The sequence below is a fragment of the Paroedura picta genome, chromosome 1, assembly GCF_049243985.1.
Source record: "Paroedura picta isolate Pp20150507F chromosome 1, Ppicta_v3.0, whole genome shotgun sequence".
Classification (NCBI taxonomy): domain Eukaryota; kingdom Metazoa; phylum Chordata; class Lepidosauria; order Squamata; family Gekkonidae; genus Paroedura; species Paroedura picta.
The window spans coordinates 89,131,281-89,158,643 of NC_135369.1; the positions used below are offsets into that span (position 1 = coordinate 89,131,281).

The 27,363-nt window shown below is 43.2% G+C and overlaps 1 protein-coding gene across 1 annotated transcript; it reads left to right on the forward strand.

Moving 5' to 3' along the window:
• Positions 1 to 753: 753 nt before the first annotated feature.
• On the forward strand, positions 754 to 19,305 carry DACT2 (dishevelled binding antagonist of beta catenin 2). The gene is made up of 4 exons (XM_077347153.1): positions 754 to 1,350; positions 12,463 to 12,595; positions 12,738 to 13,022; positions 16,710 to 19,305. The coding sequence occupies exons 1-4, from the start codon at positions 895 to 897 to the stop codon at positions 18,518 to 18,520; spliced, it is 2,685 nt and encodes an 894-aa protein (XP_077203268.1). The 5' UTR covers positions 754 to 894; the 3' UTR covers positions 18,521 to 19,305.
• The last annotated feature ends 8,058 nt before the right edge of the window (positions 19,306 to 27,363 follow it).

The window sequence follows — 27,363 nt, forward strand, 5'->3', positions numbered from 1 at the left end:
AACCATTTGCATTCCTGGTTCATAGGTGTCATAGGACATTCCTGATGTTAAGACCTTTCCTGTCTATGACTGTATAAATAAACTTGATTTGATTTTAAGACCCCCTTTGTAGAGATGAGTCTTAAAGGGAAGAAATAAATTCTTTTTCCTGGCTCCCTCTTTTTCCTCTTGTTTGACAGATCCAGACTGTAAAACCTACCCTAATCCTAACTTTACATAATTCATGCTTTAGCGTATGTGTGTGTGTAATGTACAACAGTGTTTGACTTGGACATGCAAACTCAGATTGAATACGTGCTGAATCATGAATTTTCCTCAGCGACCTGGGGGGGGGGGGAGTTTAGCACCTAAGGAACAATCCTACACTTGAAGCTGTCCTTGTGGATGAGTCACTGTTGCACCATTTGCCTGATACTGCTTAATCTGGCAGCAGCTAGCCAAGGGCTCCGATCTTTGCCTTCAGTGCTTCCTTTTTAAACTGGAGCTGCTGAAACGTTCTGCATGCAAGACAGATGCTCTGTCAATCCTAAACTCATTCTTGGATACGCGGCCAAACTACTTATTTATCTCAGAAGTAACCTGTTTATTTATTTCCCCAATAATACTCCTTTCCGAGGTGCTTGTAGCCAAGGTGAGGGGTATCTGGAAGTCAGAGAATAACTTGCTTTTGCAAGTCGAAGAACGAGCAAAATTTGACCAGGGTCGCGATGCAATCCGGAGCATGTTTGCTCCAGAACGGAGGGACATCCTCCTCCCTAGCAGAAGCATGCCTCGGCTGCTCCGACCTGCGCTCTTTGGGATCCGCTTGGCGTCAACCCTGAGAGAGTCCCGCTCCCCTCCAGCCGCCTCGAGGAACCTTCCCAACAAGGGGGCGGGGATTCCGGGAGGCCATGAATGAAGAGGCGCGCTGGTTGGCTGGGCGGCGGCGGCGGCGCCTTTGGCGATGGTGGCCCGAGACTGCCCCGTGCTGAGGCGGGTGTGGAGCTGCCGCCTCGCCGCCCCCCTCCCAGCCGCAGTGGCTCCTCGGCTCCATTCCCTCCGGCGGAGGCGCAGGGAGAGGGCGGCCCCTATGGCCTGGGCTTGAGCAGCGGGGTCAAGGCGCCGGAGAAGATGCTCCCGGCCAGGCAGCAGCAGCAGCAGCAGCGGCGCCCGGGCGGCTGGGACCGCTGCCGGATCAGCGAGAGGCTGCAAGCCGCCCTGGCCGGCCTCCAGGAGCTCCAGGTGCTGCGCGAGAGGCAGCGGGCGCTGGTGAGCGGGGCCTTGGCCATGCAGAGCCCAGCCGGAGGCGGCCCGGCGCAGAGCAAGGAGCAGCGGCTGGAGGCCACCCTGGCTGCCCTCAAGGAGCAACTGGTAAGCGACCCTGCCTGGCGGGCGGACGCCTCCGGCAGACGCGGTCCCTGGACAACGGCCGCAGCAGGGACAGGAAAGGGGTGGTCGGATGCTCAACCGAGCGCCGGGTTGGAAGTGTTCGTGAATCCTTGCAGCGGGATCTTCCCCCGCCCGTTCTGAATAGCTTTTAAGGGGACATCGACTCGTCCCAGGTTTGTTAGTTGCTCCGCTTCAGAAGGATACGGCCTCTGACGCTTGCTATTTATCGCACTTTTTAATAATAAGAAATTTGGTCTTATAACCTGCCCTTCTCAATAGGCTCAGGACGGGTAGCATCAGATAAAATCGCAGTATTGTACATTAAACATACTATTACTTAAAAGTAAGAAGTTTTTTTAAATCATTAAAAATTGCCCATGCTGGGAGCCCTTTGGAGAAGGGTGGTGTAAACCTGTGCATTTAGAGCAAGGTGTTCACTGAAGCAGTTTTGCAGGACAAGAGACCGCCCTGTGAATAAGGAGCAGTTCCAGAGGTCTAGCTCAGTTAGCCTGCTGAAGCAAAAACAATGAGGAGTCTTGTGACGCCTCAAAGATTTATTGGGGCATAAGCTTTTGTGGACCAGAGCCCAGCATCTGATGGAGTGGGCTCCAGTCCAGGGAAGTTTATGCCACCATAAATCTCTTCACTACAAGTCTTTTTTTTTAATGCGGGAAGAATCCCTGCATCTTCAGCATTTAAGGGCTATGCAACGTTACCCTCTCCCACTTACGCTTAAAGTGACAGAATGGTGCATGTGTCTGGCTGTCATGTAGACATGGCTTTCTATGAAGGAAGACGATGAAACAGCTCTCACTCCATGTAGTAATGCCTTGCCTTGCATCTGGTGTCAGTGAGAAAGCATGGGGAAATAAATTGCCTTTGATTGGTTATAGCAAATACTTGATTTTTTTTTTTTAAGAAAGCATCAGATCCTTTAAAAAGATCATCTTAGCTTTGGCTTTGGCAAATCTCAGTAAGTTCCCCAAGGGAGATTTCAGTAAGGTCTTTGCAGTTCCCCAATATCCCTTACCTGCTGGGGGGGGGGCAGTAAGTGGGAGGAAAGTGGGGGGAAAAAGGGCAGGCCAAAACATATCTACAGTATACTCCTTGGAAGTAACATTATTGAAGTGAACTGCATAGAAATCTTAGATCATAGAGCTGGTAGGCACCTCCTGGGTCATCTAGTCCAACCCCCTGCACTATGCAGAACACTAACAACCATATAGCTCATCCACTGTAACCTGCCACCTCCTTGAGCCTTCACAGAATCAGCCTCTCAGTCAGATGGCTATCCAGCTTCTGTTTAAAATTTTGAAAGATGGAGAACCCGCCACCTCCCGAGGAAGCCTGTTCCACTGAGAAACCACTCTGTCAGGAACTTCATAGAATTTTTCTTCTTAGAATTTTCTTAGACTCTTCTTAGAATTTTTCCATTAATTGAGAATGCTTCTACGTATTCATGGGAGAACTTCCATATTTCAGGCATGTTAGAACCTTTTATGATCAAGTTTTTATAGTCTCTTCTGCACAAATTTAGATGTGTAAAGTTATCAGAAGTTGGGGCTGGGTTTTCTGGCATTTCAGAGTTAAAATTATAGTCTGTTGGGGGGTGTGATGAGGAGAAGGCTCGTTTGCTGTTTCTGACTAAATGATTGAACTTGGCATACAGAAGCAATTGGGCTGCTCTGCAGAATGTTTTAACAAATGTGTACTTTTTAAGTCTTTAACAGCAACACTGTTAGCTGCCTTGAATCCAAAAATTTGATTTAGGGTTATAGAATCATAGAATCATAGAGTTGGAAGGGGTCATACAGGCCATCTAGTCCAACCCCCTGCTCAACGCAGTATCAGCCCAAAGCATCCAAGAAAAGTGTGTATTCAACATTTGCTTGAAGACTGCCAGTGAGGTGGAGCTCACCACCTCCTTAGGCAGCCTATTCCACTGCTGAACTACTCTGACTGTGAAACATTTTTTCCTGATATCTAGCCTATATCGTTGTACTTGTAGTTTAAACCAGTGGTCCCCAGCCTTTCTGAGGCTGGGGACCGGCAGGGCAGCGGGCCGTGCCCGCGCACCGTGCATGCGGGGGCCATGCCCGCTCATCGCGCATCCGTGAATGCATCATGGGCAGCTGAAATTGCACATGCGCAGCACTTTCGTGCATGCACAAAAGTGCCGCACATGCGCAATTTTGGCCGCGCATGGCGCGTTCGCAGATGCGCGGGCGCGGCCCTGATTTCCTCTCCCCGCCCTCCCGCAGTAAGAAGCTTCCCGGGCCGCAAGCTTGCGGCCTGGGAAGTTTTTTACTGCGGGGGGGGGCGGGGAGAGGGAGCCGCGGCCCGGCGCCATGGCGTTCGCGGCCCGGCACCGGGCCGTGAGCCGCAGGTTGAGGACCACTGGTTTAAACCCATTACCTCAGTTAGGCAGTGACAGCAGCCAATCACATCTCTTTCCATTTTATTTTGGAGAAGAATAGTGCAAAGGCATGCCGAAAGCCTTACTATCTGGAGTTTATCAGTGATAGGCTTGTAGAATGTTAATTCCAGATGGACAGCCATGGTAATATGCAGTAGCAAAATAAAACAGGAAGTCCAATAGTACTTTGGAGATGAACAAAATTTATTTCAGTATAAACTGATGTAGTGTACATCCAATAGATTGAACCAGTTTTGTATATAAATGGATTGGTATCATGGATCTATACCATGCACTGAGCACTGCTGGATGTTTTTTAGGGATGCACCTTGATGGCACTCATTTTTTGTTTTTGTCATTTTGTTGTTGTTGTTTACTTCCTATTATTGCAAGTCCAGCTATCAAAGAATACTTGGATTAAAATAAAATGATCGACTCAAAAATGGTATAACAGAAAGGGTACTGAAGATCATTTATATGGACTCCCTCTACTGAGGGTCAGCTCTTCTAGGTCAACCATTTCATCCAAAGATGGCAGAAACACACATAACCATTGTTAACTTGCATACTTATTTATTAATGTGCAGACTACTAGCAGTAAAAGCACTGAATATACATAGACAGTGTTGTTTCATTGCCTCTCCTAACACTAGAACTCACACATTGAAGGCGATTAAAAGAAAGTTTTATGGCAGGCAGAATCCTCGACTTCTTGACACAGTGCAGACCCAGTTTAAAGATTTGCAGTGCCTGTAGCATCAGAGCTAGTTTAAGGATAATAGGGCCTTAGGAGAGCATAACTGGTGTCCAATATAATCAGAGTCCAGTAGCACCTTTAAGACAGACCAACAAAGATTTATTCAGGGCGTGAGCCTTTGAGTGCAAGCACTCTTTGTCAGACTGGTGTACAATATCTCACTCACAACTTGTCATTTAATCTGCAATAGTAAAAAGGTTACATTAAAAAAAATAAACAGAGTGTTAGACTGAAATAATTTCTTATTTAAAATTTTGAAATTGTTTAATATAACAATACACAAAACACAATATCACTAATGCAATGTTCATCAATAGCTCACTATGTACATTATAAAATAATCACACAATATAATCACAGAAGTGGCATGATTGTGGATTATCTGCAGACCTGAAAAAGTGAATTGCTTTCTGATGATGGCTTTCATATCAGTCTTGCAGGTTTTTTTTAGAGTTTTTACTTGCAAACTGTAGGATTTTTGTTTTGTGATTAAAAACAAAGAAATATATATATATATATATATATATATATACACACACACACACACACACACACACACACACACACACACAAAGAGCCTCTTGTGGCGCAGAGTGGTAAGGCAGCTGTCTGTAAGCTTTGCCCATGAGGCTGGGAGTTCAATCCCAGCAGCCGGCTCAAGGTTGATTCAGCCTTCCATCCTTCCGAGGTCGGTAAAATGAGTACCCAGCTTGCTGGGGGGTAAACGGTAATGACTGGGGAAGGCACTAGCAAACCACCCCGTATTGAGTCTGCCATGAAAACGCTGGAGGGCGTCACCCCAAGGGTCAGACATGACTCGGTGCTTGCACAGGGGATACCTTTACCTTTACACACACACACACACACACACACACACACACACATTTATCTTGACATTATATGTAACAAATCTGTACAATCAGTATTATTATTACATTGCATTGATGCTGGGGTTCAGTGACCTGCCTAAGACTAATGAAGTTGTGATTAAGGTAACGTGTGCATTGGGGGTTTTCTCGAGGCGTAGACTTTTAGCCATTACACCACCCCTGCTTTCAAATATTGTATGTATGTGTGTCCGTAGTTTATAATATGCAGATGAATATTTCCATAAGGAGCATACATCTGACATATGTTGTGTGAATATATATGTAAAATGTTCATAATTGTATGTATTATTTAAAAGGATCAAGACAAACTTTAGTTGGCAGCTCTTACATATGATGTTGTTGGAACAAAATATACCATTAAAGGAAAAACTGATAGAATTTTCATGGTATCACCCTAATTTTTTTTTACTTCTGTATGTTTTTGTGGTAGGAGAGCCCCCACTCCCTCTATTCCTTACATTAGGACTGGAACTCTTTCCTAGAAAAAAAGAGAAAAGAATGCAATCAAAATGTTATAGACTTTAATCTCTCCAGTACTGGCAATTACACACTTCAGTAAACACCAAGTTAATTCAGAACTCTCTCCTCCCCCTTATTGGTGTCAGCCTTGGCCATCAGTTATCAATCAGGTGTGAAAACACAAAGGGTATTCCACTAACAGTAGGCAATTTTATCAGAAATCATCTCAGAGTGAAAATTGGCTTTAACCTTCAAGGGATGCTTAAGCCCCACTTGTGAAACATTGAAGTAAGCATATCTTGATTAGAGTAAAAATGGCAGCACAAGTGCACTACCAAGCACTTGATTACCTGTCATTGATCATTTTAACTAATGACTGCAGTTTATTTTATTCTGCCCAAAGGAGAATATGATTTAAGGCATTTACTGCTTGCTCAAGGCCAGTGAGGTTAACAGAAACACCCAGTGACCTCTGACCAAAGCAATCCATTCCTGTTTGACACCTGCAGTGGCTCATTTGTGTGTGTATTTTGTTCCAGTTCCAAATAAGACATCAGAATGGAGGATTATGTTATCAAGATTTGGCAGGGTTTGCAAGATGAGCTCACTGTGTTCTCATTTTTATTGGGAATGGCAAAGATTTCTACTTGAATCATAAGAACTATATGGACTCACTTCATTGTTAGAAGGGGATTGCCTATAGTTGTTACTCTCACAACTGGTACAAGGGTGGAAACAACAGCAACCTTAGACCCCCCCTCCCCATTCTGTGAGGTCACATCCTTTTCCAAAGTTCATTGCCTTACATCATCTCCCCCTCTTCATCAGCTGCTGCCAAAAAATATCTGCAGTCAAAGTTTCAGTGGTCAATCAGAAGCCTTGTTGGGCAAAAGCCCCGCCTGCCCCCTCCCCCACTTTCCAAAGACAATAAGCAGGCACCAGGAAAAGTCTGGGCAGGCTCCATAGCACTCGCAGTCACTCTATATAGTGCTACTGATGATGTTATACAATTAATAGTCGTCAACTGGTAATAACCTCCTTATCCTATCTTCTCACCTTTATCCCAGCCCATCTGTCTACTCTCTGTTACAATGAAGGTTTGTGCAATTTCAGAGTTCAGTACACTATCTAGCTGGGAAGAGGCTGTTGCTCAGTGGCAGGAGCTCTGCTTTGGATGCAGAATGCCCCAGCTTCAATCCCCAGCATCTCCAGTTACAAAAATTAGAGAGCAGATGATGTGAAACCTGTGATTGTGGAGATGAGCTACTAGTTAGAGCCAACAAAGGTCTGGCTTAAAGGTAAAGTGCCTGATTTTCATGCAGAAGGTCCCCTGTTCAGTCCCTAGCCCCTTCAGTTAAACAAAAGGATGTGAAAGACCTCATCCTGAGGCCCTGCTACCACCCAGAGGAGACAAGACTGATTTTGACATACCATTTATCATCATAAGGTCTTCACATGACCTAGCTCCACAGCTTAGTACATTGCCTACCAATTAGTTTGCTGTCAGAGTCATGTGGCAGAAAAAGGCAAGCCACAGGCATAGGAAACAATTTGAAGGATGGTTCACCCTCTTGGATATTTGAGAGGCTTCAAATCGTTCAGAGATCTCTCCCTCCCTCCTGTTTCAAAGCAGCCCCTGCCTGCTAGCGTCTCTCTATCTGCTAACCTGAATACTTCAGTTGTATATGTAGATGGGGGAAGGGGGATGATTGCACTCAACAATTTTGATGGTTTGGAGGGGGTATAAAAATCAGACTCAGCAGAGGGTGGATAGAGAATTAAAATTAATAAGACAGAGAACTAAAATGCAGGGATACAGCTGTAAGGATGCCATGGTGGTTTTATGAGCTTTGGGAAATGGTGGCTTTTCAAAGAGGGTTTGATTCTTTGCTTGCTGAAATGAAGAGGATGGAGCCTTTGCCTTTAACCATTTTTGCATATATTTAATTGCCAGTTTGTGCCTGCTCTCCTGAAACCCACTTGTGCTGGTTCCATCCAAAACCCAGCAATAAAGGATAGATTCAAATGGGTAGCCGTGTTGGTCTGAAGTAGCACAATAGAATCAGTCCAGTAGCACCTTTAAGACCAAGAAAGATTTATTCAGGGCATGAGCTTTCGAGTACCTGACAAAGAGTGCTTGCACTCGAAAGCTCATGCCCTGAATAAATCTTTGTTGGTCTTAAAGGTGCTACTAGACTCTGATTTTATCCAGCAATAAAGGATCCCACAGGAGCAACTGCAGCTTCATAATGGGTATTTCATGAGAAAAATTGGCTTGGTAGTGGTGATAGCTGCAGCCCCACGTCCAGTCACTCACTCACTTAGTCACCTGCTCCCTCCTTTACTTGCTACCTTCTCTCCACTCCTCAACACTGAGCACCAGAGTTTGTCGCATAAGGAAATTCAGTTTGCTGCCAGGGCATTGGTCTCCCGAGCTTGCTCACTACTTCCTCTATACTCTACCATTCTAGGTTTCTGTCTTTTCAGCAGTTGTGCAAACTTTTTGTAGGAAGTTTTTTGAACCTCAGCAATGACATGAGAGGCTGAAGTCGCTGAAATTCCTCCTAACCCTGAAGTTAGAATACTGTCCATCTATGATCCAGAAACTGGGAGCTAAATTACTGCAAGTTCAGCTGTGTTCTAAAGTTGTTTTTATCAGTTTTCTAGAGGTGGGCCCAAACTTAGTCGTGGCTCAGTGGTAGAACATCTGCTTGGAGTGGAGAAGGTCCCAGATTCAATCTTTTGAATTAATTTCATCCCATTTGTTCTGGTCTGTCCCTCTGGGGCAAGAGAGAACAATTCTGCTCCATCCTTCATATGGCACCCTTTTAAATACTTGAAGATGGTTATCAGATCCCCTCTCAGACGTCTCCTCTCTAGGCTAAACAGACCAAGCTCCCCCAGCCTTTCTTCATATGTCTTGGTCTCCAAACCCCTCACCATCTTTGTTGCCCTCCTTTGGACACGCTCTGGTTTGTCAACATACCTCTTCAACTGGAGTGACCAAAACTGAACACAATACTCCAAGTGAGGCCGAACCAGAGTCCCAGATTCAATCCCTGGCATCTCCCATTCAAGGATCATGTTACAGGTGATATGAAAGCTACCACCATTCCTCCCAAACCCTGGAGATTCACACTGCGAGTCTGAGTAGATGATGCTAACATTGATGTACAAATAGTCTGATTCAGTATAAGGCAGCTTCATGTGTGTGTTCATACGGATGTCCCAGGTTCAATCCCTGAGATCTCCAGGTAAAAGGATCTCAGAACCTGTGGAAAGACTTTGTCTGAGAGTCATTGCCAGTCAGGTATGCCAATAGTCTGATTTAGTACAATGCAGCTTCTTGCATTTAATACTTTCCTACTGGAGAATTTTCAGCTGCAGGGGGGAGTGTCCAAAGCAACATTTTCAAGGTTTACTGTTAACCTACAAAAGTCAGGGGTAAAGCTTCTGTCAAGAAGATATTTTAAAATGGTCTCCTAGCTATAGCTATGACCTTTGCACCATGAGCTACACTAATATATGTGATGTCATTCTGGTAATAGATGGGATGCTTTATTCCAAATACATGTACTGTTGCAGAATGTTCTACAGTTTTTTAAACAGCTCTTTACAAAAATCATAGTTGAGGCAAGCATGTTAGGATGTACAGCCTTTGAGGGTATAAAGGACTTCAGACTTTCTCAAAATCCTACTGAACTTTGGGGGGGGGGTGGAGCATGTGGGGTTTTGGCTCACATACTGCTGGATGCTTCTGACATGGGCCTTCAGTTGACTTGCAAAGCAATGCATCCTTACAGATTTCACATCTGAATTGTTTAATAGTAAAGCAATGCCTATGTTCTCTGATACTATTCATACTTTCTTTTTAGAGTTTTTGGAGTGGACATTAGTCCACAAAAAATTACGCTGGAGTAAAAATGTGTTAATCTTTAAAATGTCCCAAGACTCTTGTTATTATTCCAATTTAAGGATTATATTTGGGGATGCCCAAGACTCAGATGAATGAATATATACCATGTTTGGTCTTCAGAAATTAATGAGAAGCGTGGTATTTCCCAGAAGCAAGCTCCATCTCAGTGGTGGGAGACAATGAAAGGGTTAGCAATAAGGTGACAAGATTGTCCCACTTTTGGAGGAACATCTGGGGGCACCTGGAAAATTGCAATGTTGCAAGTAAATATATATATATATATATATATATATATATATATATATATATATATATTACAATAATATTTTTGCATTCTATGCATTCTCTGAAAAATTTTGTTGCTCCATAGAGACCAAATTTTTAATCAAGACCCCCCCCCCCCGGTCAATGGTGTCCCGCTTTACCAATGTTAAAATCTGGTCAACTTAGTTAGCAAGGCTGGTGTAACCATGCTATATTGGTTAAAATACTGTAAAAATCACGGACATACCAGTCTAGAAAAGCAATAAATTATTTTTGAATACCTGGGAGGCTTGTTGAACACTTTGTGGCCTCTGTGCCATTAATCAGAAACCACAAAGGGAGGAATTGGCTAGCAAAACATTAATCATTAAGCAATTAATTCCAGCCATGAAAACGAAACTCTGGGACTTCCTGAAGGTAAATATAAAGTACTCCCCCCCCCTTTCCACCATTTAAAAACAACATTGGGAATCTTGAAAGGTAATGCAGAAGTTTTAAATCTGTATCTTTCTAGCTTTCTAGCTGCCGGTTTTGAAGTGCAACAAACGATGGTGGGCTAATGCAAACTTGTTAGAACAGGCCCAGTAACATATGTAATACCCCACAGGAAGGAAACTTCAGGAGACAGTGTTTCTTGTAAAGCACTGTTGTATAAATGCTCAGGGGGTTGTGGCATAACATAGATATTAGTGACAGATGAGTGTTATTAATACAAATGACAGTTTAGCTTGCATTCTTCCATGGGTTTTGCTATAGATCTGTACCTAAAATGTAATAAAATTTTCTTTACTACGTGGCAGAATGATGACGACCAACTCAGTTCTCTCAGTGTAGGATAGTTTGCCCCTCCAAATGGTTTCTTAGGCAGCTACGATTCTGAGCAAGGAATAACATTTTAAAGGTGTATTTGGCCACTCTCATCACCTAGCTTGAGTTTTGTGTTTTCTAGACAGCTGGCAGAGCTGGTGTTAAGGAGCAGCAGTAGATGTAGGAAGTTTTGCAGGTTAGCAAATTTTTCATGATTTGTGGATGAACACATAGGCTTGCCTTTGGAGCCTGGCTTTCATTTGGGCTACAGTGAAGAGGTGTTCCTCTGCTGTGAAGCACATTCCTCCAGCATTAGAAGCTTCTGCTCATGCAAGATCAGTATCTAATGAACCAAAAAGCACCTAGGGCTTGAGGAATCCACAGCAGAGGCCCACATCTACAATTGGATAAACAGCACATAAATGAAAACAAGGCTTTGGATCAAAAACACAGTTTATATAATGATGTTTCTTCAATTACAATTTTATCTGCCTGACTTTCAAGGAGCTCAGGATGGAGTACAGGGTTCTTGGAACAAACCTGTCAAATCAGCCAGACTGAGAATGAATGGCCCTAAACAGACTAGTAAACTTCATGGAGTTCAACCTAGATATTCCCAGTTATGGCTTGATACATTTTTATTGCCTAGTGATAGCATGCTGATTCAGGGACCAACGGAGTAATCAGCAGCCTCTTTTTGTGGTATAATATTAATTAGAATTTAGCACTTTTGAATATTTGACTTCCTGAAATGTGAAAGATGGATCCCCCAATCCTCTTATTTTCAGTTAAATTTAGGATAGAAAACCTAATCTGGAAATCTGCTGCTAAACAATTTTAGTGTTCCTTTAAAAAAAGAACAAGTTATAGAACAGTAACATACAAATAGTTTTGTCTTTGATCTAGAAATGATTTAAAGTTTAAACCACTGCAATTAAGTTGTAAGGCCACTTAGGTCCAGTGGCTTTATTGACCTCTAGGTCTTTTGATGTCTATGAATGCTTTCTCTTTAGGAAAGTGAATATTTCATAGAAATTGAAATAGTTCCAAATGTTCCAGTGAGGGCAAGAGAACTTAACCTATTGAGGTAGATTATGGAGTATTTTAATCAGCACTGTGCTTTCTTTCTTTGAAGCTTGCTAACTTCAACCTGAAATCCAAAAATTAGAGCCATTTTCCCTTTTCAGTCACAACTCTTTATATTATCTCAGTGGCTGCTCCTATAGTTTCCTTGAGGTTTTGTCTGTGTCTGTCTAGTATGGAGGTTAACATTATTGGGTGGTATGAAAGTTTAACAACCAACAGACAAAGAAAATGGGGATGAATGGAGAAACAATAGAAAATAGTACATTGCTTTATGTAGGTGTCAGATATATTGGTTTGTGGACTGCCTGCATATCTAGAGATATCATTTTCTTTTAATTGTTTATACCCAGTGCCTCTAGATTGTCCTGTGCAGTGAACCATTTTCAGGAATGTGCTATTTCTTTAAAGATTAATTTTGTTGCAAAAGAATAAAACACACTAACTGGTCTTTAAATCTTAAACTCTTAAAATTCTTTCTTCCCTCTCCCATTGCTAATAGTCACGTCTGAGAAGACAAGATGTTGGACTGAAAAGCCACCTGGATCAGCTGGACCAACAAATTAGTGAGCTAAAGTTGGATGTTAGCAAGACCTCCATTGACTACCTTGACAGTGACAGCAGGCCCAGTTCAGGTAAAATGGGCAGATTCATTTCCTGGGTGTTGTACATAGATTGTAAATACTAACATTGTGTCTAAATGTCCAAAACATGATCCCTTGTATGCAATGGAACCCAATGGGGGCTTTCTGATATATATATTTGTTAACTTTGCAGGCTTCTATGAATTGAGTGATGGTGGCTCCTGCTCTTTATCCAATTCCTGTACATCCGTCTTCAGTGAATCCATCTCCTCTTCTTATGCCAGTCTGCTGCCCAGTTCTCAGCACCCCAAAACCTGTCTCAGTGTCTTTGACTACCGTCCCCGATCTGCAGATGAACCCACAGTGCACAACCAGCTCCAGAAGCAAGGAATCTATTCTAGTGATAAATACCAAATCAAGGCTTCTCCGGATATTTCAGGAACTCCCACCAGGTCCAGGCCAAGACCTGTTTCTACAGGTGATTATTTTCATATCCTGATGAAACTTAGGAGACACGGTAGTTAAGAAACTGGTGGCAATAACATGTTTAAAAACTTGAATTGCATGTCTGTAACTTTAAAATATTAACATATACAGCCTCTGCAGTAAATTGTTTAAGTAGTTAATAACAAAAAATAAAAATCAATAGCAAAGTATAGCAAAGGTTCATCTACCCGCGATTTCTGCCTCCACATAAAATCATAGAATCATAGAATGATAAGAGTTGGAAGGGGCCTCATGGGTCCTCTAGTCCAACCCCCAGCACTATGCAGGACACTCACATCCCAATCACACATCTACTATAACCTGCCACCCCTTCGCCTTCACATAATCAGCCTCTCTGTCAGATGGCTATCTAGCCTCTGTTTAAAAATTTTCAAAGATAGAGAACCCACCAGCTCCTGAAGGAGCCTGTTCCACTGAGAAACCGCTCTGTCAGGAACTTCTTCCTGAAGTTTAGACGGAATTTCTTTTGAATTAATTTCATCCCATTCGTTCTGGTCTGTCCCGCTGGGGCAAGAGAGAACAATTCTGCTCCATCCTTCATATGGCACCCTTTTAAATACTTGAAGATGGTTATCAGATCCCCTCTCAGACGTCTCCTCTCTAGGCTAAACAGACCAAGCTCCCCGAACCTTTCTTCATATGTCTTGGTCTTCAAACCCCTCACCATCTTTGTTGCCCTCCTCTGGACACATTCCAGTTTGTCAACATCCCTCTTCAATTGGGATGACCAAAACTGAACACAGTACTCCAAGTGAGGCCGAATCAGAGTAAAGTGGTACCATCACCTCCTGTGATCTGGACATGATACTCCGTTTGATACAGCCCAAAATCCCATTTGCCTTTTTACCCACTGAGTCACACTGCTGACTCATGTTCAATGTATGGTCTACTAAGACTCCTAGATCCTTTTCGCACATGCTACTGCCAAGACAAGTCTCCCCCATCTTATATTGGTATCTATGGTTTTTCCTACCTAAATGCAGAACTTTACATATGTCCCTATTGAACTTCATTTTATTCAGTTTAGCCCAGTGGTCCCCAACCTGCGGTCTGCGGCCCGGTGCCGAGCCGCAAAGGCCAGGGCGCTGGGCTACGGTTCCCCCCCCACCCCCCCCCCCGCAGTAAAAAATTTCCCAGGCCACAAGCTTGTGGCCCAGGAAGCTTCTTACTGCGGGAGGGGGGGGAGAGGGAATCAGGGCCGCACCGCGCATCGTGCATGCGCGGCCAAAATTGTGCATGCGTGGCAATTTCGCACATGCGTGCTGTGCGGGCGCGGCTGCGCAGGCGCGGCAGTTGCCCTGCCGGTCCCCAGCCGAAGGAAGGTTGGGGACCACTGGTTTAGCCCATTTCTCGAGCCTATTAAGATCATCCTGTATTCTGTTGCTGTCTTCAGTTGTGTATCCAGTTTAGTATCATCTGCAAATTTAAAAAGTATCCCCTCTAATCCCTCATCCAAATCACTTATAAATATGTTGAACAACACAAGTCCCCGGACAGATCCTTGGGGAACTCCACTTGTCACTCTTTTCCAAGAAGATGCTGAACCATTAACAAGTACCTTCTGGGTATGATTTGTCAACCAGTTATTGATCCACCTGACAGAATTGGGATCCATTCCGCATTTTACCAACTTGTGAACAAGAATATCATGTGGAACCTTATCAGAAGCTTTACAGAAATCCAGATAAACCATGTCCACGGCTTTCCCCTGATCCAGCAAGGTAGTCACTTTCTCAAAAAAAGAGATAAGGTTGGTCTGACATGACTTGTTCTTGTGAAACTCATGCTGAGTCTTAAAAATCACAGCTCTCTGTTCCAGCTGCTCAAGGACAGTGTTTGATTATTTGTTCCAAAATTTTGCCGGGTACAGATGTCAAGCTGATGGGCCGATAATTACCTGGATCCTCCTTTTTCCCTTTCTTGAAGATGGGGGCAACATTTGCCCGCCTCCAATCGTCTGGCACCTAACCTGTTCTCCAAGAAGTGTCAAAAATAATGGACAGAGGTTCAGAGATGACATCTGCAAGTTCTTTTAGGGAACTTCAGGGAGCAGGGGTGGAAAGGTTCTGTGGTGGGGGTAGGGTGTTATTTTCACAAAAGTGGGATTGTGTAACAACACAATCCCAGTTTCATGAAAAAAATTAAATTTAAATGCCCTATTCGGCTCTGCACCACTGCAAAGTGCTGCAGAGCCAACTAGGCATTTCTTTTTCCCTTCCGGGAGGCCTTCCAGGCTTGGCTCTTCCCCGTCCACACAGGTCTGGCCTGATATGGCTGCTGATGGTGGCCGCAGCCCGAAATGGACTTCAGAAGAGCCCGCATTACCTTGCCATGGGGAGACCACAGGCCTGATTCAAGGAAGCCCTCAGCCAGTGCCAGACTGGCACCAATGCCATGGGGGCATGGGAATTTGCCCTGCCACTTGACGAGCAGTAAGATGGGCTTTATTCCCTGTGCAGTACCAGTCATAGATGTAGAACAGCATAGGTGATAATATAGACTACCAAGATGCAAATTCCTAACTGGCAATAACTGCTTTCTTTGTTCAGTCTAATTGTTGACCCTTTAATGGCAACTCCATACTCCTGGTATCTTAACAAAATTCCATTGTATAAAATTCTGCCAATAAGTTTATGTGTTTTCTTGAAGGTGGAGACTGCCACTAGGATAAATAAAGTTTTCTTTCTTCCATAAGCATCCCTCAAGGCGGAACTGAAAAGAGGCAAGGGAAAAATAAGTCTTTCAGAAAGATCTGGAAATGCTCTCCTTCCTCCTATTTGAGAGCCAGTTTGGTGTAGTGGTTAGGAGTGCAGACTACTAATCTGGCATGCCGAGTTCGATTCTACAGTCCCCCACATGCAGCCATCTGGGTGACCTTGGGCTCGCCACGACACTGATAAAATTGTTCTGACCGAGCAGTAATATCAGGATTCTCTCAGCCTCACCTACCCCACAGGATGTCTGTTGTGGGGAGAGGAACAGGAAGGTGACTGTAAGCCTCTTTGAACCTCCTTTGGGTAGAGAAAAGCGGCATATAAGAAACAACTCTTCTTCTTCTTCTATTTGATTACTTTCCTCAGATAGGGCAGATTTGAAAAAGCTATAACTGTCTAGTAAGGGCTTCTTAATCAGAAAATTGTCATTAACTAAGGAGGCATTAATGAGCTTTCCAATAAATTCCCTTCTTTCTTCTAGCAAGCCCTCACCAGTCAAGAAAAGACAGATTCTGCTAAATATGTCTTGGACAATTTATCTCAATTTTTCCTGCAGACATGCAAGTTCATTCTGAGGTTACTGTTTATTTTAAAGATGGAAATGTTTTCTGAATTCTTATTCATATATATCATGTTCCACATGTCTTCTTGAGCAAATCCACAGATGAGATTCACAAGTTTATTTTTGGAAGTTTGGTTATAACCAAAACCATATAATATTTTGATCTATGACAATTATGACTAAGGTGGTGTTTCAATCAATCAAATAAAATGTAGAACTAGGATGCTCATTGCTATAACATTTTAGAATTCCTGCAATTTTCAGTAAGTTTGCTTATAGAGTAAGATAAAAAGGGTTTTGGTCTGATATTGATTATAGCTATATGTTAATATGTTTTTGCATTCATTTTTAAAAATAAATAAATAAAAATTCTTCCATCCAGGTGACCTTGAAAGACTGACGGCAGCAGATGCTGGATTCCTCAGAGTAACAGACCCCAAGTCCTTTCTGGTTTGCTCAGAAGGGGAAATCCAGCTCTATTGTGTAGACCCTAAATACCAGAGTGACTTGGTCTCTAAGAATGGGAACGATGTGTATCCTTATCCCAGCCCACTTCATGCTGTAGCTTTACAAAGTCCACTTTTTTCTTTGGTGGGACCACCACCAGAATCAGAGGCTCATCCTTTGCCTGACAGAATGGCATCTAATGCAATTGGACCCAGTTTGATTAGGACTCGGCCGGTCATAGAGCCCAGGCCAGGGGGCTACATCAACAAACTGCTCCAGCTGACACGCTACAGAGGAAATAATCAGGTGGATGCTGGTGACAGGGGTCCAACAAAGAACCAGGCATCCACAATGCACCAGAGACTCATTATAATCCCTAGTGCTGGTGGAGTGAAAATTAACAGCAGCAGCAGCCAGCTGGAAAAACAAGGGAGTTCACTGCGTCATAACAAAGCTGAAGATAAGCTGCAAAGGGAGATGCCTGAAGGGGAATGTGCCAAACAGCAGGGGACTACACACTGTATGAATATAGAGCAGACAGACACCATGCTTCATGCAGAGTCATCATCGGCTGTGAATGGCTGTTTTCCTGCCAACTTGTCTGTAAGAGACTCTCCTCTGACAGAGGCAGGAGAAAGCAGCTTGGAGCACAGCTCTTCTAGTTCACAGCTAGCAACTGATGATTCTAGCCTGAGCCCCCCCAATAACAGTGTGACCCCAGTCAAGAAAACTCACAAGAAATCTGTCAGCCTCAGTGCACTGAAAGTAGGAGGTCATGAACTATTGCCTCAGGGGGAATTTGTTCATGCTAAGTTTGTCCCTGCAGAATCCCATCATGTCAGGGTGAGGTTTGCTAACTCTAAGATGAAAAATGTGAAGGTAAAGAGGAGAAACAGTGAGAAGGTGATGAGGCCTGGGAAGCAGGCTTTTTATGCAGAAAAGCCAAGGAGTGCTCACCATGTTGCTACCAGGCTCCCTATCGAGTGGAATCTTCCTCAGAGACAACACAGAACAAGGAACCTTCTTAGGAGGCCAACTTTTGCTGGAGAAGCTACTGGAAGGTCTTGCTCAGAATCTAGTCTATATCCTGTGCCATTTAGAGTCCCTCAAGTACCCACTGGGCCTGAACTATACCAGACATCTGCTAATACCATGTATTCCTTTGAAGCAGCTTATATCGACACAGCTGCCAAGAAAAAACAGCGCAAATGGCAGTCCACAGTAGAAATCTCAGCAAAGACCCAAGTTGCCAGTCTTTCTAGTGGCTTGGCCTTGGTTCCACCAAGGCACCAGGCAAAGAGGGCAGGGATCATGCGTGCTGTAAGCTTGAGGTCTCACTCAAAGCACCACTACCCCTTTCGTCCTGGAACTTATGCAAAAAGTGAATCTGACCATTCTGAATATTCCGCGGAATGTGCTTCACTCTTCCACTCCACCATAGCTGAGACCAGTGAAGGAGAGGTCAGCGACTATACAACCAACCGCTTTGGAGACAGCGAGTCCAGTGAAAGTGATTCAGAAGGCAGCAGCCACAGTAGCGGCCTGACCCTTGACTATTATGATGAAGGTGAGGAGCATGAACTGGTCTGGGCCAATCCTTCAGTCAGGCAATCGGCAGCTGTTCAGACCTCCTCCAAGCCTCTTCCTCCAATCCCCAAACTCTGTCGCATTAAAGCTTCAAAGGCCCTCAAGAAGAAGATTAGGAGATTCCAACCTGCTTCTCTGAAAGTGATGACCATGGTCTGAGGGAGAGAAAACATCTGTTTTGTTAGCTGGTGTTACCTTCCTTTGCAAGACAAAGGAGGATAGATACTTACTGACTTTGTTAAACTAAATGTGATTAAACCCCCAGCTCTCAAGGCAGGGTACCTTTTCATTTGCTAATGCCTGTATAAATGATCCGATTACTCACTTCCTTTTTCTGTTTTTTAAATCCATGTGTGTGTTTGGTGTGGCTTTATATCCCCTCCCATGGGGGTGGTGGGGGTGGGGTGGGGACATTCTGATAGATGTAAAGTGTTTAGCTGAGGTGTCCTGCTCAACTAGGTCCTGTCTAATACACATAATAGGGAAGATGTGCAACCTTCCCATAGGGAAGATTTTATAAAATGTGGGGGGAGGGAAGGATTTAACTGATAAACATGGGTCTGCAGCCACTTTCTTGGAGGCTCTCATCAGAGTGAGGCACTCAGTACAGGTCACAGCTCACTTAAGAACTCATGTACTGCTTGCTACTCATCCATTTTTAATATAGCTCACCCAATAAAAAGTTCCATCATGGCCATATCCTGTCAGGTAGCTGGTAACTGATTTCTTTGAGACATGCTGCTTATATTTGATGCTTGGGGTCAGAAAATATGTGTAGCTCAGAGGAAAATGCTGAGACTGTTTTCCACTTAAATTCAAGAGGCGAAATTAAAGGCGAAATACCTTTTTTGAAGAAGTAAAACTGCAAACTCTGTGTGAGAACATAGTAGCTCTATCACTTTGCTTACTACAGGCTCAATAAATGTTATTATGATCTACTGCTATAAACAGCTGTCTGGTTCCTTTGCATTTTTTTACAAGGAAATTGTCTTCATTAATGCAAGTTTTAAAAAGGAATATTTCCTGTAGAATAATCCTTGCCATTGGAGGAGATCACTGGTTTTCAAGGGGAAAGTTTCTGCTCACCTTTCCCCATGTCAATTGCAACTTTTATGACCTATTTCACTACAAAAGTTCTCTGAACATGGCTAGTTTTATTTTTTTTAAAGAGTTTGGGGCTATATGACAAGCTATTGGGGTGGCAGACTAATTTCTGGTGCCACATTTGCTGCCACTGCCCCTTTACTCCCCCCTCCCTCCAAATGTCATTGCTACATACATAGAGGGCCATGATTGTCACTATATTATGTAGCCATAGATAGAATTCACAACACATACACATATACACAAACACAAACCCTCTACTGGAGGAGGAAGAATTAGTGATATAGTAGCAAGACAGTTACAGTGGAGGTGTAAGGAGGCTTGACAGGAGGATTGTGATCGGTCTAAGCTAAGGCACAAATTATTCTTTTAGTTTTGTAATGAGGCAGAAAAGAAATGAGAGGGAAACTAGGGTCTGGCAGAAAATTTAAGGTTTCTCAGTAAAGCTCAGGAAATTAAGTTGTGGCTGTCAAAGTAACATAGAGACTTACAGACAACAAAAGTCCCCCATCTTGCAGAACTGGGGTAAGGTTGGGGCATATTATGAGGGAAAGCAGAGATGTCAAGAACCATGAATCGCATGGCTAAGTAGGGAGTTGATTTCCTAGATTGCTCTGCAAGCTAAGTCTATCACTGATTCACCACATAGGTTTATTAGAAGTCTTTGCCCATAATACAGTTTATGTTTTGAGAAAATAAAATGTTACTTCTAGCTGGTAGATAAGACATTTCTAATGAGAACCCTACAAGTTATGTCACTTTCCTCAGTATAAGGAACTGAATTATTCATTTATAGGCAATACCTTAGTTGTTGTTGTTGTTTTTAGTGCACTGGGCAGACCCCAGTTCTCAAGCCCAACTGATTTTCATGCCAGCTGCAAGCACACAATCATACCTACAACTAGCCCATATTTTTGCCCAAATATGTTTGCTTTCCTTAGAGCCAAAATATAAGTGGTGCCACGAAGGGCAAAAACCCAGAAGCGTATGTCCATCTTTAAAGCGTTTTGTAGCACTTTAAAGATTGACAGATTTATGGAACCCTGTGGTTTGATGAGCTATAGCCACTGCATCAGATGCAGAAATGCCACTTAATTCATAGCAGCCATGCAGGGTCCCAATTTGAACTGAGACTGCATTGCGGAGGGAGTTTCCCCTTCATGGTTCTGCCACTCAAAATGATTGTTATTAGCTCTGAAAGGGACAAGAGACAGGCGAAGAGAGAGCGCTCCGTCTCCATTCAGGGTTAAAACAGTCAGGGGACCATTCCTAATTTAAAAAAACATACAAAGGGAAGGGCTAAATCCCTCCATACTATGACCCTGACCTGGAATGGGGTCCTGCATTGCATGGCTATTGTTGTACAATGAAATTACCAGCATTCGCAACTGTCTACCTTACTATCTTGGTACGAGAGTGTATATAACTTCATTCTTGGAACGTGTAATCCACTATGGATTAATCTAATGTATATTCCAATACAGTGTTACCCAACCCCCGGTCTGGGGACCAGTACCAGGCCGCGACTCCTCCTCGTCCTCCTCCCCGGCTGCTGCTTCGGGGGATGCCCTGCCACTCTGCCACCAGCTCACCTTTGATCCAGCAGCCGCGGTGGGTGATGCTCCCCCTCAGTGTGGCACTGTGCAGTTGCTGCTGGCAGCGCCTCCCAGCGGGCAGCGGGAAGTCAGGGGCACTGGCAGGAAAGCAAGCGGAGCAGGGGCTCAGGCGGCGGCATCCCTCGGCAAAAGACTACCCCCCCCCCCGGCCTCAGTAAAATTGTCAAGCATTGACCGGTCCCCTGTGATAAAAAGGTTGGGGACCACTGTTCCAATAAACCAAACTGAATAAGCTTCCCTGCTTATTGCTGGAGTGAGCAAAGGTGAATGTGCCTGGAGACTTTAAAATTAAAATCATTAAAAATCATGTAGGATGAGGAGCACCTCAAGAAGGTGCTGGATTGGTGTGATCATATTGTGGAAGATCCTTAACTGTTTAGTCCTTGCCAAAGTAATTTATTCCAGATCCAGAAATGGATTACATAATCCCAGTATGGATTCAGTGGACACAATAATTTAGCACTGAAAAAAATGTACTTACTACATTTAGGTTACATTTCTAAGCATTTGGTATGCTTGGCTGTGAGGCAGAATTGGTCTTGCCAGCCTCCAGGTGAGTCCTGGAGCTCCTTTAGAATTATAGTTGATCTCCAAATTACTATGGCATTACACCCATGAGGTTCCTTACCTCAGCATTTTTCTTTCCTTTTAACTGTAATATGAGATTTAGAATCTAACCAAGAGGGGGTGTGGGGAAGTAGTAGATTTTTGGGTGGTTTTCTATTCTGGGTCCCTTTTTTGTTTATAGAAAGTAAACTGTAAATGTTTTCTGGCAGTACTTTGGGGACATTATTCAAATATAAATAAATAAACAAACCAAAGGGGGGAGGGGAATTGGTTGTTTCAAGATATGGCTTTTTGAAATGTGGATATTGATCGAGTTGGCCATTTGCAGCCTTTGTACAGAAAATGCTGTGCATAATTAGTGGCTCACTTATATGTCTCACACCTAGTGGAAAGTGAGAGATGTGTTTTCCCATTTAATTAACAAGCATATATCGTAAAAGCCTGCAGAAGAAATAACGTTAGCTTGCAACTGGATTGCAAGAGACAATGTCTGCTATAGCTGCTAGACAAGACTAAGGGTCATCTATCACTGGAATTTATCAGGTAGTTAAGTGCTCTCTTTGCAGAAGATAAAAGCCTACACTTTCCTATGAGAACAAATAGTTCCAAAGATTAAAAAGGAAGAAGCAGCAAAAGGATGTTAAGGAGAAATCTGCCAAGCTGATTACACCATGACAGATGACAGCCACCAGTTATAGATTTATGTCTGGGATCATGAAAGTGGATAATAAAAATCTTTCTCAGTCCTGAAGTGAGATCTGCGAATTTCTGCCACAATGCAATCCTAATCAGAATTGCACTCTTCAAAAAACCACTGAAGTCAATGGATTTAGAAGAGGGCAACTCTGATAAGGATCATGCTGTTAACATTGTACAAATTGGAAGTTTCTGTTACAAAGACAACCAAGGAAATGAAAGGAGAGGACAGCTGTACCTCAGAGTTAGAACACATTTTCTGCTTTAGTTCCAGAATGAAGCATTTGCAGGGGAAAGAATTTTGGCAGGTGGTAGGGCTGGACCTTGTGGCGCAAGAACCTCTTGTGGCGCAGAGTGGTAAGGCAGCAGACATGCAGTCTGAAAGCTCTTCCCATGAGGCTGGGAGTTCAATCCCAGCAGCCGGCTCAAGGTTGACTCAGCCTTCCATCCTTCCGAGGTCAGTAAAATGAGTACCCAGCTTGCTGGGGGGTAAACGGTCATGACTGGGGAAGGCACTGGCAAACCACCCCGTATTGAGTCTGCCATGAAAACGCTAGAGGGCGTCACCCCAAGGATCAGACATGACCCGGTGCTTGCACAGGGGATACCTTTGCCTTTACCTTTAGGGCTGGACCCAATCCATGATTCTGGCTACTTATTGAAAAGGTCAGCTCCTTCATTCACCCCAAAACTGGGCACACTGATACTGATAGCCACTTACCAATCTGACCTGAAACTTAGAAGCCACTTTTGCTAAAAGAAAAAGCTTTCCTGACCACAAGAAAGAAAAGCTAATTGTTCAGGCCATAACCTAAATCTTAACGGCTGAGTAAATGCACAGGACTTGAAAAAGACCTCTTGTACTGCTTATGCAGTTATCATACAGAACTTGTGACTGGAATTCCTTCTATGCCACTGAAAGGAAAGGAAATTCCTCATAGCACCTTTGGTTAACCTCTTGTATGTCATGGTCCACATGACTGATCACCAAAGTTCTTAGTGAATTTCGATCCATCCTTTGGTAGCAAACTTGGATTTGTTGTTGTATACTGTTGCTAAGAGCCTCTTGTGGCGCAGAGTGGTAAAGCAGCAGACACTCAGTCTGAAAGCTCTGCCCATGAAGTTGGGAGTTCGATCCCAGCAGCTGGATCAAGGTTGACTCAGCCTTCCATCCTTCCAAGGTTGGTAAAATGAGTACCCACATTGCTGGGGGGTAAACGGTCATGACTGGGGAAGGCACTGGCAAACCACCCCGTATTGAGTCTGCCATGAAAACGCTAGAGGGCATCACCCCAAGGGTCAGACATGACTCGGTGCTTGCACAGGGGATACCTTTAACTTTTTACTGTTGCTAAACAAAAGGCTTTTCTTCCCAGAAAAGAATGGGATAGTGCCAAGATCTGATGTGAAACATTATATAACCGGTTAGTCAATGTTGCCAGCATGTTCTCCTCAGACCTGCCCATTGGTGAATGGTCACAAGGTGCTTTTGGTTTGTTAAAAAGCTTTCAAATGTCCACCTCAGCTCTATTCAGCTAGAATTTAAATTTTCAGCTCCATTTAAAGACATATTTTTTTCTGTGCAGTCTCTGGTTTTCTGGCCTGTTTTACTCTATAGGACTTATTGCATATTATTATCCTCTTAATTGCTTTGGGCTTTCTCTTCTTTACTGAGGGTAATAGCCGAAAGAAAAAATAGCTGTTTGAATGACTGCTAACCAGCTGTTATTTGCACATGGCTTCCCCTCCACCGCCCCCACTGCTGTTGATTATAATCTTTCATTTGTTTTTCACTGAGTTGCAAACAAACTCAGAAACCCAAATACCATGGACAGTGCATGGTAGAGACTTATTTACATGTCAATGTCTCCTTTCTCCTTAATCAGGGCCCCCAAGGTGGCAAACATTAAAAAATTGTATTTGAACAATTAAAAATGACATTTAAATTAGAAAATAATTCAATAAAAACATGGTTTCAACAGCAGCAGAATGAGGGAGAAGGGTCAGTAACTGTCATTTGGAGTACAGCAAAACAAATGAAAAAAAGTCTCTACCTGCTGGCAGAAGACGGATGGAGGGAGACGGATGGATCTCCCTTAGGAGGGAGTTCCCAAGAATTTTTTAAAGTGAATTCAAATACTATAAGAGCTTTCAAGTGCATTGAAAAGTCTCTGGTTCTCAGAAATCCTCCCTATATTTTTATCTAATAAGCAGATCAGTCTTACATGCACAAAATCAAAGGATATTAACAGCCTAGACACAAGCACCAACTGGTAGTAAGTAGAGGGTAACCAAGCCTCTATGAAACCATAATGCCCACCGTCTGAGCCAACAGATCGTCAAAATGCAGCATATGTTGGGAGGTGCATATAAAGAGATATTATGGTTCCAAAGCTATCAGAACATGTTAGTGCCAGGTGGACTAGTAGGTCGAAATCTGCTGGCTGCAGGGAAGATCAAGATGTCGATTTTTGTTTTGCTCTAAATGGTTAATCATTTTCTGCCTCATAGGTTCCTGTGTAAACACTGACAGCCTCCCAAATGAAGTGCCATCCATGTTGCTGTCAAACAGGCTTGTGTGCAGCATAAATACAAAGGGATTGCAAGTGAAGTATTTGGATTTAGAGGATGATAGATGTGTTTGCATCCTCCACAGCCCAAACCCCTCCCCAACTCTACCTATAGTGACAGCTGCTCAAGGGATTAGGGACTTCCCTCCATTCACACTCTCCCTGGGTACAGATTCAATCACAAAATGTTTCTGAGATTGGCAAAGGGATCATCTCAGAATGAATTTCAGTTGTTTGGAGATTCGTCAAATTGTAAGGATTAACCTTGGAGTGTGATCAAAATGTTAATCAGAGATGGTTTGTACATCTATCTGCACCAGATGACCTTTAGAAATACAGCTGATACCAACAGTGTTTGTGGGATAAATGACTATAGGAATTCAAAATAAAGAAGCATGGGTGCAAACTTCTCCTGATTCCCACGGGTGGTTATGAAAAAAGGAAGGTGCTGGCACTAAACTATAGCATTCTCAAGGAAGGAATCTGATTTTTGATAAGAAGTGTAGGGAAGATTGGGAGGAAAAGCTCATTCTGGAGAAGTGGCCAGCAGGATAAACACATGTTTTCTGTCATTTATAAGATTTATATATGTGTGGGTGTGTGTGTGTTATTATTTTTTAAAATGGAATAAAATACAGATTATAGATAGAACTTGCCTTTCAATATTGATTGTTACAGTCTCCTTCTATATCCATCTTATTACTGGACATAGGGGGACCATTTAATTCCCCATGCCCCCTGGAGGGCTTTATGCTCTGAGAGTACGAACAGTAGAGATCCCTGGCCCCCATGAGGTTTGCCTAGCCTTGACCAGGGCCTAGTGGAATGAGCTCCCAGAAGAGCTGAGGGCCCTGCAGTTTTTACTGATGGCACATAGGTTTGCAATCCCGCAGTAATGCTGACTGCACCTTTATTTTAAAAATAATTATCGATCTGGAAATGGAGAGGGGTGGGTGGGTGTGAGCGTGAGCAAAACACTACCAAGACTGTTGAGTGTTTGTTTCTCCACATAGGCTTGCCCCTGTTTGCGCCCCAGATTGCAGTGCAGCAAGAAGTGGCAAATCGTGATTTTGCAATTTCCTTCATCTCGAAGCAAATCTACCTAAAACTTGCACCAGGCCCTGCACAGCCATGGGTTGCTGCCAACGTCATATGGAAGCAGCATTAGAACCCGTGAGCAATAAAGGCTGTCCATGGGGCATATTACTCATGTGGAATCGGTCTCTGTCTTGACTCATACAACAGCTGACTGCAAAAATTTAGGCTCCACCATAACTTTCACTTGTTGTTGTTAGGTGCGAAGTCGTGTCCGACCCATCGCGACCCCATGGACAATGATCCTCCAGGCCTTCCTGTCCTCTACCATTCCCCGGAGTCCATTTAAATTTGCAATGGGACAGTTCCAAAAGGCAAAACCTTCACTAACACCAAGCAATTCTAGAGCTCAAGGATTCTTGGCCTGAGATACTTGGAAATGCCAAGGATCAAATTTGGTATGTTTCATAAATCTGCCTAGTATATCCTTTATCAGGAATATCAGTCATTTCTTGCTGGGGACTTTGTAACTGCAGGTGGTTTCACTTGGCAAATGCATCTTTCTATGCAAAATGAAAATGATTTGTTGAAAGGATAACCTGTGCACAGGGAAGCAGATAAACATTTAGCACTTTGAGGATTTTTTTAATTGTTTTTCTTTCTTTTTAAAGGTATATTTAAAAACAGAAAACCTTCCTCCTACTTTTTCACATCCCATTTTTTTTTCTATCAGGGAGAGGTTTGCAGTCTTATACAATTGACATTTTGTCCAGTAATGTGAGGGCAGATTTCAGAGCTCTCTCCCTCTCTGTTAATGGTACCAATTTGTTTAACTAAGAATGAGAATGACTTTCCTTTTGCTTTTGGTAAAATATGCTGAAATCCTAGTTTAAGATGATAATAGTGCCAAGAAGATCTCCTAGACTGATCAACAGAAAATTGGCTATGTATAAATTCCCAGTAAGCTTTCCTTTTCCTTCTTGGATAGATGAGGTATTATTTGCATCTTATAGAAGACATGCTTCAACACACAAATATTGAGCACATTTTCTATAATATTTAAATGGGCATTTATATTTTTGTGCTTCAGTAAATATCCTACTTTCTATTATCAGTCCAAGTGATAAGGAACTAATTTCTTACCCAAGATTATGGACTGGGTTAGAAACGAATAGCATACATTTCTTACTGGAAGCTGATTTGCTTTTGCTTTCTTTGCAAACCCAATCTATTCTTCCAGTCCAATCCAACTGTATAAACTGTAAATGTTTTGTAGAGCCACTGCACAGGCGTCTGAAGAAGTTTACAGGCTGGTTGGATAATCACAGCATTCCAGAGAACCAATCAAAAACTTTCTGATTTCCCCTGGGGCACAGAAAACAGTTGTAAAGGAAATAAACAACAGGCAATAAAT

Coding starts and splice junctions, on each gene's coding strand:
- DACT2 (XM_077347153.1), top strand. CDS start 895: ATGAAGAGGCGCGCTGGTTGGCTGGGCGGCGGCGGCGGCGCCTTTGGC. Junction 12,596..12,737: donor TGACAGCAGGCCCAGTTCAG/GTAAAATGGGCA, acceptor TTAACTTTGCAG/GCTTCTATGAATTGAGTGAT. Junction 13,023..16,709: donor GCCAAGACCTGTTTCTACAG/GTGATTATTTTC, acceptor TCTTCCATCCAG/GTGACCTTGAAAGACTGACG.